At 39.7% G+C, this 15940-nt stretch overlaps 2 protein-coding genes across 10 annotated transcripts in view; one reads left to right on the top strand and one right to left on the bottom strand.

Annotated features, from left to right (window-relative positions):
- VIT (vitrin) overlaps nt 1-2679 on the top strand; it is a 51699-nt gene extending 49020 nt beyond the window's left edge. For 3 of the 4 annotated variants that reach the window (XM_039719053.1, XM_039719051.1, XM_039719052.1), the window contains 2 exons: nt 1465-1978; nt 2309-2487. In XM_039719053.1, the coding sequence (XP_039574987.1) occupies nt 1465-1978; nt 2309-2487 (693 nt within the window). Of the gene's footprint in view, nt 1-1464; nt 1979-2308 lie in introns of all 4 variants that reach the window. The other variant, XM_039719050.1, reaches the window with a different exon arrangement.
- Nucleotides 2680-8071: 5392 nt separating this feature from the next.
- STRN (striatin) overlaps nt 8072-15940 on the bottom strand; it is a 68257-nt gene continuing 60388 nt past the window's right edge. For 5 of the 6 annotated variants that reach the window (XM_039719044.1, XM_039719046.1, XM_039719047.1 and 2 more), the window contains one exon: nt 15561-15934. In XM_039719044.1, the coding sequence (XP_039574978.1) occupies nt 15765-15934 (170 nt within the window). In that variant the 3' untranslated portion in view covers nt 15561-15764. Of the gene's footprint in view, nt 15935-15940 lie in introns of all 6 variants that reach the window. The other variant, XM_039719045.1, reaches the window with a different exon arrangement.

Here is a 15940-nt window from a genome sequence, read left to right as displayed (position 1 = left end):
GAAAAATGGTAAATCCCTGCCATATGCAGAAAAAAAAGAGAATGCAAGCTTTGATTGATTTGTATTTGGCACCAACACTAGCTGTGTAATAATAGTGCTTCAGAACAGGCTGGTACTCTGCTAGGGCAGGACACACCTACCAATGGCAGACCACACTGGGCCTAGGAAACATGGTTGAGTTACCTGGTATTTTCAGAAAACAGATTCCCATCTGAGCTGGGTTGTTCTGCCATGAAAATAATCTCCCACGAGCTTCAGAGCCACTCCAAAGAGTTGCACTGTCTCTGGTCAGCATATAATTGGATTGTAGTCTCATTTGCACGTAATGTTTTTAAAAGAACAAAGCCACAGTGAGTCTCTGCAAACCTGCCAGGGACACAGCAGAAGTGAGAGTAGAGTGGGCTCAGAACAGCAAGGTAAGGAGGGAATGGTGGCTTGATACTGCTGCATCATAACACAAAAATAGAAGTGAGACAGTAAGAAGAGCAAATGAGAGCAGGACACCATGAGGAGCCCAGACTGGAGGCAACTGTAACTTCCTTGGAGCTGTTAGGCTTTATGCAAGTGAAGATCAGTGCCTTGGTCTTTTAAAACACTCAGATACACACCATCACAAAGCTGACAGATAAAGCCTGGCTTAACAAAATATTCTCACCCAGAGAACTGAGGAATTGGCCTTTAAGAAGCACTAAAGCCAAAGACAATTTGATCCAGCCTGTTTGCACCACTCCCCTCCTTGCCCCACCCTTCCCCTCCTCCACCCCTTGACTTTTCCCATGTCCTCTTCTGTGCCAGCCCTACTTCCTACCCACACTCACCTGACTCCCACTAACCCTATAGAAGCCTCCCACGGATCTGGCCTTATGAGTATTTACTTATAAAGGTTAATGGGTTTGGCTTTAGTTTTTTTACTATTTCACAGAGCCAACACAATGAGCCTGGTTTTTCTCTGCTTAGAAAGGTATGAACCAAGTTATCCTCAGCTTAAGCCCCAGGTTTCACTTCAAAGTAGTAGGGTTTGTCAGCAGGCAAAACTTTCGTTTTTGTCCTGAATGATGGGAGCTGAAGTTGCTACCTGGTAAAGACACAGGCTCCTGTAATGTCCATGGGAGGCACGCTAAGAGGAGTTCTGTGATTTGGATGCTTTCCCCACAAACAATGTGACTCACATAAAAAAGCCTGACAGGTGGAAAACTTGCTTATTACAGTTTTTTCACTACTATAATATCAGCTCCATCCCACAGTTTAAAAAAAAAAAGGCAGAAAAAACTGTCATATTACACAAGTATCTGTGATGTTACGCTGACATCATTTCCCAGGGAAGCAGATGGTGACTGCAGGAGAGGCCATTTCAGACTCCAGCATTGCTCTTTCCAGGAGCCTATATTTACCATTCAGCTACATACCCTAGCAGGAGCAGGCAGACTGAATTTCCATTGCATTTATCCTCGTGTTGCCTCGCAGGCAGTGTGCAGGACAAGTGGTTTCTACTCCATCAACGTGCCCAGCTGGTTCAGCCTGCACAAGGTGGTGCAGCCCCTGGTGAAGCGCGTGTGCGACACGGACCGGCTGGCTTGCAGCAAGACGTGCCTCAACGCCGCCGACATCGGCTTCGTCATCGACGGCTCCAGCAGCGTCGGCACCGGCAACTTCCGCACGGTTCTCCAGTTTGTGGCCAACATCAGCAAGGAGTTCGAGATTTCGGACACCGACACGCGCATTGGAGCTGTGCAGTACACCTACGAGCAGAGGCTGGAGTTCAGCTTTGACAAGTACAGCACGAAGCAGGACGTGCTGAACGCCATCAAAAGGATCAGTTACTGGAGTGGGGGCACCAGCACGGGAGCAGCCATCAGCTACGCCTCAGAGCAGCTGTTCAGCAAGTCCAAACCCAACAAGAGGAAGATCATGATTCTCATCACAGATGGCAGGTCTTACGATGATGTCAGCGTGCCAGCCATGGCAGCTCACCAAAATGGTAAGGTCTTCTACCACTGCCTGCTCTCCCCTCACGCCTCAGCACTTATCCAGCTCACATAAATGCAGTTTGCTATAATTTGAAGGCACTGGGTGAAACTTTATGAAGGAAGAGTAGTACTTTTCTCTGGGTTCCCATTGAGCTCCAGCAAGATCAGCATATGTTTAATAGCTGAATAAGGAACTTCAGGAAAAAAACCCCAAACTTATAAATAATCACAAATGCAGCAATGTCTAGGAGATCTCAAACTACATTTGCAGTATTGGTCTTAATTAGATCTACCGCAGTGAAAATTTTCATGCTTTTCCTAAACTTTGGGTTTCTTTCCAGGAGTCATCGCTTACTCTGTTGGAGTTGCTTGGGCAGCCCCAGATGAACTGGAAGCCATTGCATCAGACCCTGCTAAGGAGCATTCCTTCTTTGTGGATGAATTTGACAACCTCTACCGCTATGTTAATCAGCTCATCCAAAACATTTGCACAGAGTTTAACTCCCAGCCACGGAACTGATGGACTCAAGCAAGGCAGGACCCTTGGGTGCTGTGCTAAAGGCATGACAAGTGCCACAGAAACAATGCCAGTCCTCAGTTCAGAAACACTGGAGATGTTTCCCTCTGGCACTTTTCAGTCAGCAAGGTTGATTGCAGCTCTGTCCCTATGCATGATAATGCTCTGCGTAGACTGTTGATTTTTTTTTTTTCATTGTGGGCGGTGTTTCCCTCTGGCACTTTCCAGTCAGCAAGGTTGATTGCAGCTCTGTCTCTGTGCCTATGCATGATAATGCTCTGCGTAGACTGTTGATTTTTTTTTTTTCATTGTGGGCGTCAGAAACTGATTTAGATGGATAGCAGAAGAGGCAGTAAACATGGTGGAAATAATTGCAGCTGTTTTGAAGAGTTACTTCCAGCACAGAGCCCCAGCTTGCCCAATTCTCACCTTTGGACACACACAAGTTCCTTAACACATGCCACTTGTTCCCTGAAGTGACCTCCCAGGTCCCTTCAGGGAGTGGCCAAGCTGCTGAGCTGCTGTGGTAGAAACACCTCATGTGGCACATGACACACAGATCAGGGCTCAAATACCAGACAGAGGGGGAGCACAGTTTGAGTACCCTAAAAGCAGGTACTCTCTCCAACTGCTGTCTTGTCAGTAAATTAAGCTTCAGCTAGTGTCAACTCAAACACTGGGATTTATCCAAACCCTGAGTACCTGGAAAGCAAGAGAGAGGAAAGGTTCAAACCCCAGGACCTTACAACTCTGCCTCCTTTACAATCCTACAACTCCAATAAAGTCTCAAATCCACAAGGCAGCCAACACGCAGGAACTGGAATCTAGTCTCCCACAACACTGCATTAATTACTTGATCTTGAGAAGTGTCTTTCCCCCTCAGCTTCATCCTTCACTCTCGGATGGTTCAAGGCCTGCAGGACCACAGGAGTGTTGCCAGGACACAGGAGACACTTTGAGAAAAACTGTGGGTTTATGCTGCTCACAATCACTAAAGCATTTAAGACCCCATCACTGTCATTAAATCAACACTCAGAAGTGCAGTCTCTAAGTGTCAGGAGAGCTATTCAAGAGCCATTAACGGGATTTAAGAGGAAATTATCTGAAGTTCTATATTATACACTGGGAAAAGCAGAATTTCAAGCATTTACAGATACTCTCCCTCAAATTTAGAACTGGCTTTTCTTTTAGGGACTGATTTCAAAATGTACCTATTACAGCCCTGGATCTGTCAGAACACACAATGGTTTAAGTGGAGAACCACCCATGTCACTAGTCAGTGCAGGAGGAGGGGCCAAAATAACTGCACTCTATTTAGGAAGTAGCAGTTGCTGGTTATGTTCCATCCAGTATCATTAAACAAAATACATTTATTAAGCAAAGTTATCAAAGGAGCCAATAAAAACAATGAGTGCTCACACTCCTTACAGCAATCAAAGCCATGCTGTGCCAGGCTTGTGAAACTAACAGGAAATGGAAAGAAATTAAAACTCAGATTTGCCATATTACTTGCAAATCAGGCTCTTAACAGCATTTATAGTTTTAATAACCATGAGCCAAGATATTTATTAGCCACATAAATTCTAACTGAATTGCCATAAGGGAAACTCATCAGCAAAAACAGCACAATTTTTTTAATCATTATGTCTGGAAATATGACTGAAGTAGCTTATAACCTGTCAACTAAGTAAGCATAACACAAATTAATGAAAACAGCAGATTCTGCATGATCCCCCTGGTGGGATAACATAAGCCAGGCTGGGGTCCTCTCAAGAGGTTATCAAAACCAATTTTGGATGAAACAGTGGTTTTACACAGTGAAAGTTTATCACTTCCCCTTAGAAGAAACGTTAAGTTCCAGCACTGAGTATCATCAATTCAACCATTCTACCCAGACTGAAAGCACAGGACACTGTCAGCATCCACAAATATATTTGTATGCAGAGTTTATACCACTAATCTCTGCTGCTGCACTTCACAGCAATAGCTTTTGGCTTGAAAAAAAATGATTAAGGATAGAGAGTTAGGCATGAGGTATGAGCAGAGCAACTCCTGATATCCCCCATCTCCTGACCCAGCTCCTCACTGCCCTTCTGCTGAACACTTCTCTGTCAACATGGGACATTACATGGACAAACTCAAACCCATAAGCTGAATTTACTGGAGACTTCAGTTCAGACACCAGATTTATTGTCTGAAAACCTGTTTGTTTGGGGCTTGATTTGGGACTGCCTGAGAAAAAGGCCTAAATCCTAACTTACAGTGACTCTTAATACTGTGGTTTAATTTTTAATGCAGCAGCTCACCACCACATATTGTTCTCCATACTGAATGTAGTCTTGCAGCACCAAAGACTGGTACCCTGCAGAGACTCCCCAGTGCTTTACTTGTGCAGTGGCAGCCCAGACATTAGGAGCAGCTAGAGCACACATGCTCTTTAGGATGTGCTAAGGGATATATGCATATGGGATATAATTTTTTCCTAAAGCTTAAAGTTTAAGCAATGACATTAAGCTTTCAAATACTTTTTCACAGGAAAGTTGCACAGCTATCTTTTGTCAAACATTTATAAGGGACACTTCAGGGTTTGTTGTTCAAATGGTTTATCTTAAGTTTACAGAACAACTATAGTGCTTGTTTCTCAATGTGCATTTTTATTTACTTCTTGGGATGATCCTGAAATTGTCCAAACTCAAACGGTGAAAGTGGTTCAATCCAACTCTCGTTTAAACATAGATGTCCTATTCATAAGCACCATAAACTTAAATTGAAGTCTCAAAATTTTGAATACACCCTTCCATGCATTCACAGAACACACTTCTCTTCACCTTCACCTTTCACAGTGATCAAATCACTTGCCACCTACTAAAGTCTCTAAATACTGTTTTATTAAAAAAACAAGGTAACTTACATATAAATGTTCAAAGGGCTATATTTGTTTGAAGAAAGCAGAACTCCTTCTGTAACATATACAAGCTATTTTGAGCTTATCAACATAAGTTGCTATATCTTTTGCAATAAAATTGTCTCAAAGGTACATGCAGTGCATGTCATCTCATATGGGGTTAAAAAATAAACAGCAAATACAGCCCACAAAATTTTAGTTTCTGTAACACATCTGAGGTTATTATTACATTATGGAAGACTCAGCAAGGTTGGCAAAGTCCTGGGTGCTTCAGTGGTGTCCTTCTACATGCTCAGATGAAAAAGATCCTTAGAGTGAGCTACCACAAAATTACCTGTCAGAGGCATCAGTCAACTGAAGCAAAGCCTAATGACTGAAGGGCATCAAAATTATATGTACTTTCCAAGGTCTGCAAGATCATGTCTTATTTGGAATCACACTTCCTTTGGAAACTGAAAAAAATCTAACACCAGCTCTACACACTTTCTAGATGTGGGACTGAATCAAAAGGGGATCCAGATGTCCAGCCACTTGATGCTGGGCCAGTTAGTTTCAGATGTCTGACCAGTTCAGTGGAACCTGCTGCGTGGCAGAGGCATGCCCACGAGAACAGATGGGATCTTTCTGAACTGGCTGCTGCATACACAGTCTGGAGGGTGTTGTCTGATCACCCTCTCCCTAAGAAATAAGCTTCTTTGCACTCAGAGTTGGGCTGGGGGCTTATCAGTGCTCAGCAACCACAACGCAGAACACCCACCTGGAAATACTGACTGATGTCCATGTTCTGGAAGCTTTAGCAGAGCTCAGTTTCAGCATCTCTTGCCAACTCCAGCATTAGCCACTCACATTTTCAGTGAGCCACCAAATTCAATTAAGCATCCAGCCATCTCTTCAGAGAGAAGGAACTCAAAGTCCTGTTTCTCCAGAGCAGGACACAGCATTTCTGCTGCCACTGTGCCACCCTGCAGAGAAGGTACTGTCCACAGCGTGCACCTCCTGCTCCTCAGCTGCTGCTGCTTTGCCAGTTTGGCAAGAGGAGTTTCTCCATGGCTGCTGCTGACAGGTGGGCAGACAAGCTTCCCCTTCCTCCTCGCACTCCTTCCCCATGGCTCTCCAGCACACAGGGGGAACTATACCAATAATCAGGAAAAGCTCTGGAGTTAAGCATCCAGCCAGGATCAACCTAATCTAAATATATTTAGTGAGTCAACACCCTACCTGTAACCCCACAGAAAATCATCCATGTTATCTATTTAGAAAGCCAAAGCAAGCAGTAGGTAGTATCAGAAATATTACCAAGACATCAAATTAAGTTACTTTTCTGTGGTATTACATACCTTAAATTACTTCATGGTTGAACAAAGCCATTATCATTCTGTTAGCTATTTTTTTCTGTCCACGAGCAACATTATGGAGACAACTTGATCCCGTTTCTTTTCCATTCCCATCTCATTTTGAGACATCTTGGACAGTATCAGGCCATTTATATTTGCTAAATCATGTACATACTGGAAACATTACATATGTACATCTATGCAGCTGGATAGTTCAAATTCCTCAAAATAATCATTTTTCCTTGTTAAACTGGGGGAGGAAGGGGGATGAGGGTTTTAGCACTGCATCAGCAACACTGCTCACAATCAACTGTGTCAGTCTTACTGAACAGCAGGAAACATGTTATTTTCCTTATACCAGTTTAACCCATTCTCTGATTTCTAATGAGAACTCTGATAGTGCAGTTCAAAAATTCCAAGACTCATAGAAATTACTTCTTTTTAAGCACAAGAAATTGTATAAGTTCCACTGTATTATCAAGTATACTCACTTCTCTCACATGCAAATCATCATGGGGCCATGTTGTAGGCAAACCCATAAGCATGTTAAGAATGCCTCCCCCATGTGAGGGTCACTCATGTTATTCACTAAATCTTCTCTCCCCCTACCTCAGGAATCTTCTAGAGGCATTCACACTGGTGTGAATGAGATTGTTCTGTCAATTCATAAAGCGATTCCTCCTTTCAAATGAGGCAGGAAGATGAGTAGGACAAAATCAGGCTATTTTACACCTACCAAGAAAAGATGAGAACTTCACTTACCCACCTACAAGCTCAGAAAAAACAGAATGGGCTTGCTGACAACTTGTTCTGCGCAGGTCTGTGTAGGTTCTCCTGCCACCCGCTCACAGTGCCGTTCTGAGCACCTTCCTGTAGAAACACAGCTGCCATCTGTGATGTGTGGTTTGCTCTCCCTCATCCTCTCCCCGAGGGCAGAACCACGCGTTTATTTTTACACTGAATGAACGCTGTCCTTGGAAGAGCCATGTGTCTGGCTGTGAACAAGGCCTGCTGACAGACCAGACCAGCTCCTGCAGAACCGCACCCACTCCGCGTGTCTGCTCACCCCACATTCACCCCCACACAGGGACCACGTGCCTCAGCACATGGAAGGATGTGGGGTGTCAACAGAGCCAAGCTGGTGCATCAGTACGAAACCAAGACATACAGAGAACAGAAAAACCAAGGCACATGCTGCACGGCTCAGGAGGAATTTCTCATGGAGTTACCTCAAGCCCCTCCGACCAACTCTACTTGTCTTACTCTTATGCACTTTCCCCTCCTAGCACTCACTCCAAAACCACACATATCTTGTGATAAAATGCAGAATTATGAACACAATGCAAAATGTTGAAAAATAGTATTTATTAGCACCCAATTTACATAATTATATGGTACAAATGACACTTGCTGCTGCAACATTAAATAAAGCTGCTCTTAAAAACCATTGCTTATTTCTGGAAGTCCGTGTGATTTTGCTCAGCACAGAATGCGGGTACAGTACACAGATACCCCACTTCACTACTGTCATACCAACACAAATACCTGCATGGTTACCTCAATGGGGTCTCATTTTAAACGGCACACTAACATAAGCAGATCTATATAATTTTAAATGACAAAATATTTATTTGACTTGTTCAGGCAAGTGAATGTAGCTTTAAATATAACCTATCCAAGAAGTTTCACAAAATATGAATTGCAGTGAAAAAGAGAAAATTCAGGGCTGCACTTGAGAAGCTCAAAATTACACTGGCGTATTTCAAAATAATCTCCCTCTGAATTTTCTATCTTTGCCATTTTAGATATTTATCCAGCATTTTAAACTACTGAATTTTAGTAAGAAGTTTAATACTAAGTTTCTGAATAAGCATTTCCATTTAAAGCAAAAATTTATACTTGTAATAATAAACGCTAAACAAATCTTTGGAGATTGAATCACTTTCATTTTTCTCATGTCCCATGATTAACAAGCCTTTTCAAAATCATGAAATATATTACATTTATGGATGCTTACTCCCAAGAAAACAATTTCCTTGATAAATTAGAAAACATAATTTCTCACTCAAAATAACATTCACTTTTGTACAACAGTTGCATTTAAACAAGGTAATTTTGGTGGTACTGCAATTTTGACACAGCCTTGTACTGAGCCATACACAAAAAAATGACAAGTAGACTATTACTCAACAAGTACGTACTTCTCATTTGGATCCAAAATTCTGCAAGACATTTGAAGCCCAACATTGTTTCAAAGTAGTCATTCAAAACTGGTGTATAAAATCATAACCTAGCCATAGTTCTGAAGGGGAATCTTAATTTCCTCAAGCTGTCTGTATATCAGCCACAGTAGCCTTTTCATATCAACAATCTGCCATGGAAGTGACCCAGAACAGAAGGGAAGCCACTGTAATTACTAACACGTTAGTGGTTATCACCTGTAGTAACTTCTCCTAAAGAGAGCTATCAGGTATCTCTAAGTTCTATAAGAAAAGGAAAAAAAGTGTATTAATATAAGCAACAACAACAAAAAACAATTTTCAAGCTACAGTCCATATGGCAAAGAAATTTGTCTTTTTCAACCTGACAGTTAACTGCAGATACTTATGCAAAATACAATGCAAAGCTGACAAATGTCAACAGAGAACCTTACAACAACAAAAGTCATCTCGTCATAGAGTTCCTTCTACAAGTTTTTTTCAGATGCACTATTCAAGGAAAACATAGCACAAGACTGCTTTTCAGTCTGCCTGGAATATAAAGGTACAAGAAATCATTAGCTAACATGCTCAGTCTGCATTTCCAAAAGAAGTGCTAACACATATGAGACAGTTTTCAAAACTGATGCAAATTTGCAAATGTCCAGCTGCAAGGAAACAATTCTAGGAGCCACATATCTGAAAACAAGCTACATTCCAAAGCACTGTATCTTGATGACAGGAAGCATAAAAAAATAAATTCTTAATGGAAAAATATTAGCTTGAAGTCCATCATTTATCCCTTATACAATGTTTTTGGCTGCTTTTCACAAGTAATCCAAAAATAATGACAATATTTGGCTTGGCAATAAGTTATCCTTTCCCTTTCAGAATAGTACAAATCCAGCTGTATAAATCTTTTCTCAACACCACAGTCTAATACTCTGGTGTGAGGACCAAGGGTTACTCAAAATAGCCAGGAAGTAATTTTGGGAGCCTGCAATGCAAACTTAAGGGAACCAAAGAAGACTGGCCTGGAGGACCACATCAATAAAAGGCTTTGAGCAGCTTAGAAACACATGCACAGGTTATGGTTTAAACACTGTTGTGATCTCCCAAGATCACAGCATGGCTTGGCAGCATGAGCAGGGCAAAAGTAGTCTAACACACAGTACCACAATCTACACTTAGGCAGGAAGAAGTTGGGCTAAGAATATCATACCGTTAAATGCCTTTTTAGCTCAGCCATAGTTTGGATTTTACAGTCTAACAACAAGTCTCTCCTGACAACAAACCAGATGAGATCCACAAATTATACTATTCAATTGGATTTATGTCTTCTGTAGTGGAATTCACATTCCCAAAAAATCTTAAATGATACAGCATTTTATAAGCTTTCACAACTGACTACAGAACAGCAAAACCAATTCAGAAGGGAGGCTAAGAGATAACACACCAAAATTAAATAAACTGGGTGTAAGGAGGTACAAATCAGCCTTTTGTGGTGAGGGGACTGAAGAGCTGAAGCTGAAGCTCTACCACCCTTCAAAAAACCACTCCAAAGAGAAAAATCAGAAGTTTTTTTATGACATTTATCCTGCAGTAAGAGCTCACTGCAGATGAGATTTTAAGATTCTCACAAAATACATCCTAAAGGGAAATTTAAGTGGGATGATAAAAAGCACATACCAAAAGGATAGATAACCTGCACAGGTAAGTTCGTTAGTGCAGGCACAGACATTTTTTTAAAGGTCACGTTTCCAATCATCCTCCCTCCTGGGAACATTCCCACCTAACTAAACAAGAGCGTTTGCCCAAACAAGGACTATTTACACAAGAGTCATCCCAGTCCTTCCCCACCCTCTCCACGAGTTTGTTCATTTGCTCTGCTGTATTTAACACTATCTTTTACAATAAGGGTTATTTTTTGTAAAACGCCCCTGACATAACTGGATGGAGCAACACTGTTGTCCATCAGTTTCTCTGCTGCTCAGCAGGAACGTGGCAGAGTCTTTCACTGGCATTTTACAGGCAAATAATTTCCATAACTCTGTCTCTAAGCTTACAGACATTGATGATGAAAGAGTCAACACTGTTCACCTATTATAAACTTTCTTCAATTAAATATGGTATCAAATTCACATAAAATATTCTCAATATCTTCATGTCCTTATGGAAAAAAAGAGCTTCCTGAAACATCTGAGCATTTTTTTTCAAGGAAATCTTTTCATCCTCTCAGTCATTCAATAGTAACAACTATGCCAAGCATCTCTAAGATGCTCATGAACAGGAGCTGTCCAAGAAAACTCATATTGCCATGTCAAAGATTGCCATGTCTTATACAAGTCAATTTACCACATGGAAGAGGTTAAGTATCGTATTTTGATTTCTTAATTTCTAACAGTGTAGTCCAAACCAACTGCCACTAAAAAGCCACAAATTTCAGCACAGGACAACCACAATGGCTGCATTTTCTTCCTTAATGCATCTCAGGTTGACTAGGTATTTCACACAGGCACCAAGCAGGCTCTTGGATACCTGGGACAGACAGTCTGCACACTGTCAAGCCACAGCCTGCACATGTTTCCAAATACTTGAAAAAAATTAGTAAAACCAAGACTTGATTATCTGACAGTTATGCCCACTTTTCAACTGTTTGTTTTCACAGTTCTGCCCATCAAACACTGCTCAAAGAATACATGAGTTTACAGAAATTGATGCTCTCCAAAATTACACTGTTAAAACCTAAGGAGGCAGGGAAAGGCAACACATCTGTGATCCAACAAATGTACTGAAAAGGTAGTGTAACTAAGTCCTTTATCTCTCAGACTTTTATTCAAAAGAACAAATCTCTGGTCACTTTAAATTCACAACTGAAAAACAGTGTTGTATGATCTAATCACAAAGCTGTATGGTGAACACCACACACTTACTCAACCAAATTATATGGGACTGCTTTAACATAACATTATTTGAAAATACACACCCTAAAAAAATAGTCTACAGTATATGGCATACAGTTCTACAGGCTTCTTGCTGAAGAACATATTTTATCAAAATAAAGATGAATGAGATGAAAGTAGTGAATCTTTTATGTGGAAGTTTCCTCTCTGAGGCCCAAAAGTAAATGCAGACACTAGGATTTAGTAAGGTGACACAATATATCTACAACTTCTTCCAAGTTACTCCAAATAATTCTGTGCAAGTGTTTTGGTAACTGAATCAAATAAGTGAAAGCAAACAGCCCAATGAAGTAAATTAGAGTACAAGTGAGAGTATTTAAACTGGTGGACCAACTTTCAACATACAGAAGGACTGAAAATTCTCCCATTAAATTAGTTAGTAAAACCAAAATCATTAGCACAGGCTAACATACACAAAAATTATATGAGTTAACCATTAAAAAATTACCATGTAAATTAGATATGGGAAAAATAGTAATGGTAAAATGCTATCTAATGATATTGCAGAAAAATATTTTTTCCAAGAATAAGTCTTGGGTCCACTTTTGTTTATACTTTGAATAAACATATGTATCACACTAATGAAAGTTACTAATTACACTGAACCAGGAAGAACTGCACAGAAACGGGGAACAAATAAAAATAATTTAGTGCCCTCAGAGGTCAGAAGTTCAAAACTTGTAAGATCCAGGATAATTAGGAAACAGGAATTAAGTCTCTAGCTGCAAAAGTATCATGACATACTAAAAGTGAAGAAGAAACTTGAAAAGCAGCAATGCTCAAATGTTATTTAAAGGACTTGTCATAAATAAAGAAACATGATTTAAGTTTGTCAGACATCAAAAGCTTGGTCTTCCTACACAAAAGCATAGCATTAGAGAGGATAAACCAAACCAACTAACAACCACACTTAACAGATGACCCTCAGACTAAGTCCAACAAATCATGCATGTGGAATGGTGGTATGGACACCAATATCTGGAGACTTGAGCTTAAAGGATGAAAAGAAGAAAATGTTGTGCAAAAAAAAAAGCAGACTAAAAAAACAGCTTGAAGAAAGCAGAAAGGAATGAAAATATACAGACAGAACTCAGTGTGTGCATGGAGGTTCCAAATTACAGAGACTATGAAGAATATATAAAATGGCACAAAAGATGGCTTGGAATACTGACATGAAGTTACAAAAAAGAGCTACTAAATATCACATAAATCCTCCTGCCAGTGAGATGCAATAATTGAAATAATCTTTAAAAGGAAGCCTAATTGTTTCAGAACATATAAAGTCTCACTGGCCAAGACAATATTAGAATGCACAAGTCTACAACCCTGCTTTAGCAAGCAGATGGACTAGATAACCTAAATAATTTTTTCAACCTTATCTCCTACGATGATGCTCAGAAGATCTGACAGGCTCATGCACAATACCCTGCAGTCCTACAAGTATGTGAGCAAGTACAGTAAAAAGACATTGACATCAATTATGAAGACAAGCACAAAAATATATATATTCCACAACCTCTTTGTAAGGCTACATTTGTTTTGTTTTGTGTTTTAAAGGCACCTCATCCTCTAGCTATTGCCAGCTTTTAAAAAAATCACTTTTCGGTTTGAGCAGGAGCTCAATAGTGAGAAGGAAACATCTTTCAATTCACATTTGAACAGCCACTTCTTACATTCCAATTGTAATCAGAATGACAGTCTTTAAAAACAAGCATGCTGGCCTATTAGTTTTTATGTACAGCAATTTAAACAACTGTGACTACATATTATATTGTGTAAGCAAAAACACAACATTCATTTCATACTCACACCATTATCCTTTGTATACACAAACTCAAGAGAACTCTTAATACTAAAACATTAAAATGCACCCATAGAGTCTTCCCTTACTAGACACATTTAATACATGTTTACAATATATATACACATATATAATATACATAACTTTTAGAATTTTCAAATAAATTTTTGTAATTTTCTCTTCAAAAAGAAATAAAATAATGACACTGAAAGAATATGAGTCAAGTACACAAAACTCTCACAAAGTTGAATGCTCAGTTTTGCAGCCAAGTTTCCTCCTTTTCATCATAACCAAAACATTTTATAAAAACTAAATAATCTGTATTATTATTGTAGTCATCTGTTTCATGGAAAAAGTTCTAATCTTATCTAAGGAAATATATTGCATATCAATATCATGAAGTGACATATGTGAATATTCTGAGCAATAAAAGGTATTCCAGAATATTTTAGCAGTACATATAATGTGTAGCAGGCTCAAATAGCACAGGTCAACCTTTTATTCTAAATAATATACTTGCTTTAAACTCTGAGATCAACTTCAAATATGGTCCCATCCCCATATGGCACTCTAAAAACAACATAGTCAAACCTCATGTTGATATCGTTCCATGACTCCTGCTTATGAAGTGTCAGTTTAAAGGTAAGGATTTATGTATCAGTTTCCAGTCTTAACCTCAGGCTGGTACATGAAGAGTTGCACTGAGTTCTTTCCTACTCATATCAGCACCAGAAATCAACTCCAGAAAAAATTCTGCTCTTCATTCCCATCAGAGAAAAACACCAACTTCAGGCTTATGAATAATATTAATTCTGATGATGACACATAACAGAAAAGAACTCACTCACCATCCTTTAAGAAGGGATAAAAAGACTAACAGATTGGATTAAAAGTTATTTGTCAAATCAACAGAGAAGCTCTGAATAGATAATCAAAGCACATCTGTTGAGTAATTATAAGAAGCACTCATTTTTCAGGTAACCCAATCAATGGCACATACACCCTGTGAAGTGGACAAGGTAAAGTCCCTCAAATGGTGCAGCTGGGAAATATTCTAGCAGTAGCAGAATCTCTCAAACTGATGCAGCTTTGTACAGTTTCCACCTATTCCACTAAAAGGATTCATACAAAGCATCAGTATTTCACTGTTATCCATAATGCCCAGAATGATACCCTTTTTAGCAGGAACAGAAAGAGGAGATGAATGTTTGATAGCTAAAATTGTAGGACAGCTTGTTTAGAAAGCTTTGTGATAATTTCTTGTGCCAGATCTCCAAGAACAAACAGCATTAAAATCTGAATAAGTTAAATTTGCTACTACAGTATACACAGACTGCATCAGTCTGTTGTTAACTGGGATTTAGACTAAAGGCTCAGTTTCTAGCCATACGCTAATACAGTCTTAAAAAAATTATATATTTTTTTTTGCAAACAAAATATTTACTGAGAAACACAGAAGATGTAACAGAAACTTTACTGCATTTTAATGTATGTTAGTAATTTGCCTTCCTTTAATTGCATTTATCTTAGGCTAGCAGCCAGGTGGCTGAGATTAACTATCTGCTACTGCTCTCTGAACAAGATCTACTTTATTCATACACCAAAGGGATGACAAAGTGCCTCTAACATGATACAGTAAAGAGCTGACTTTGAATCACTTTTTCCAGGTGATTTGAGTACATTAAGATTCTTCAATGAGAAGCATCCTAGGAAGTTTCCCTCTTTTCCTACTCCCTGATGCAATTAGACCCCTTCTTTCCAGTACTCCATTTTATTAATAGAGAATACGTAGACCTAGTTTCACCCAAGGCCTGCCTGGACGAAAATTCACACCCTCTAAATAAAAGCTTTTTTTATTTTTTAAACTATTTGAAACTGAGAGATTCCAAGCTCTCAGCACCAGCTGAGCTCACAGAAACCAGAACGAACGTCAATTTAGAAAACAGCACCCTGCAAAACTACACACTTACAAACATTCTCTGAATTATAGGGCAAGATAAAACAACTCATGCCCTCCTCTTCTCTTTTGTGCAGCTGGTTAAATATATACAAAGCTAAAGTTGAATGGGAAGCACTCTGTCATACAAACACTTTAGCCAGGGCATCTGCTCCTGCACTGGCAATATAACATTTGGATGGGTGGAAAGCCACATCATGAATGGACTCATCAAATTTTTTGCGATGGGCAGTAAATTCTTGGATGCAGGTCTTGCTTTCAAGATTCCACAAGCGAATCGAGCAGTCGTGGCCTAAAG

This window comes from Passer montanus, unplaced genomic scaffold (assembly GCF_014805655.1).
Source record: "Passer montanus isolate IOZ18808 unplaced genomic scaffold, ASM1480565v1 scaffold40, whole genome shotgun sequence".
Classification (NCBI taxonomy): domain Eukaryota; kingdom Metazoa; phylum Chordata; class Aves; order Passeriformes; family Passeridae; genus Passer; species Passer montanus.
The sequence above is the reverse complement of the archived record's forward strand: the minus strand, read 5'-3'. Positions and strand labels throughout refer to the sequence as shown.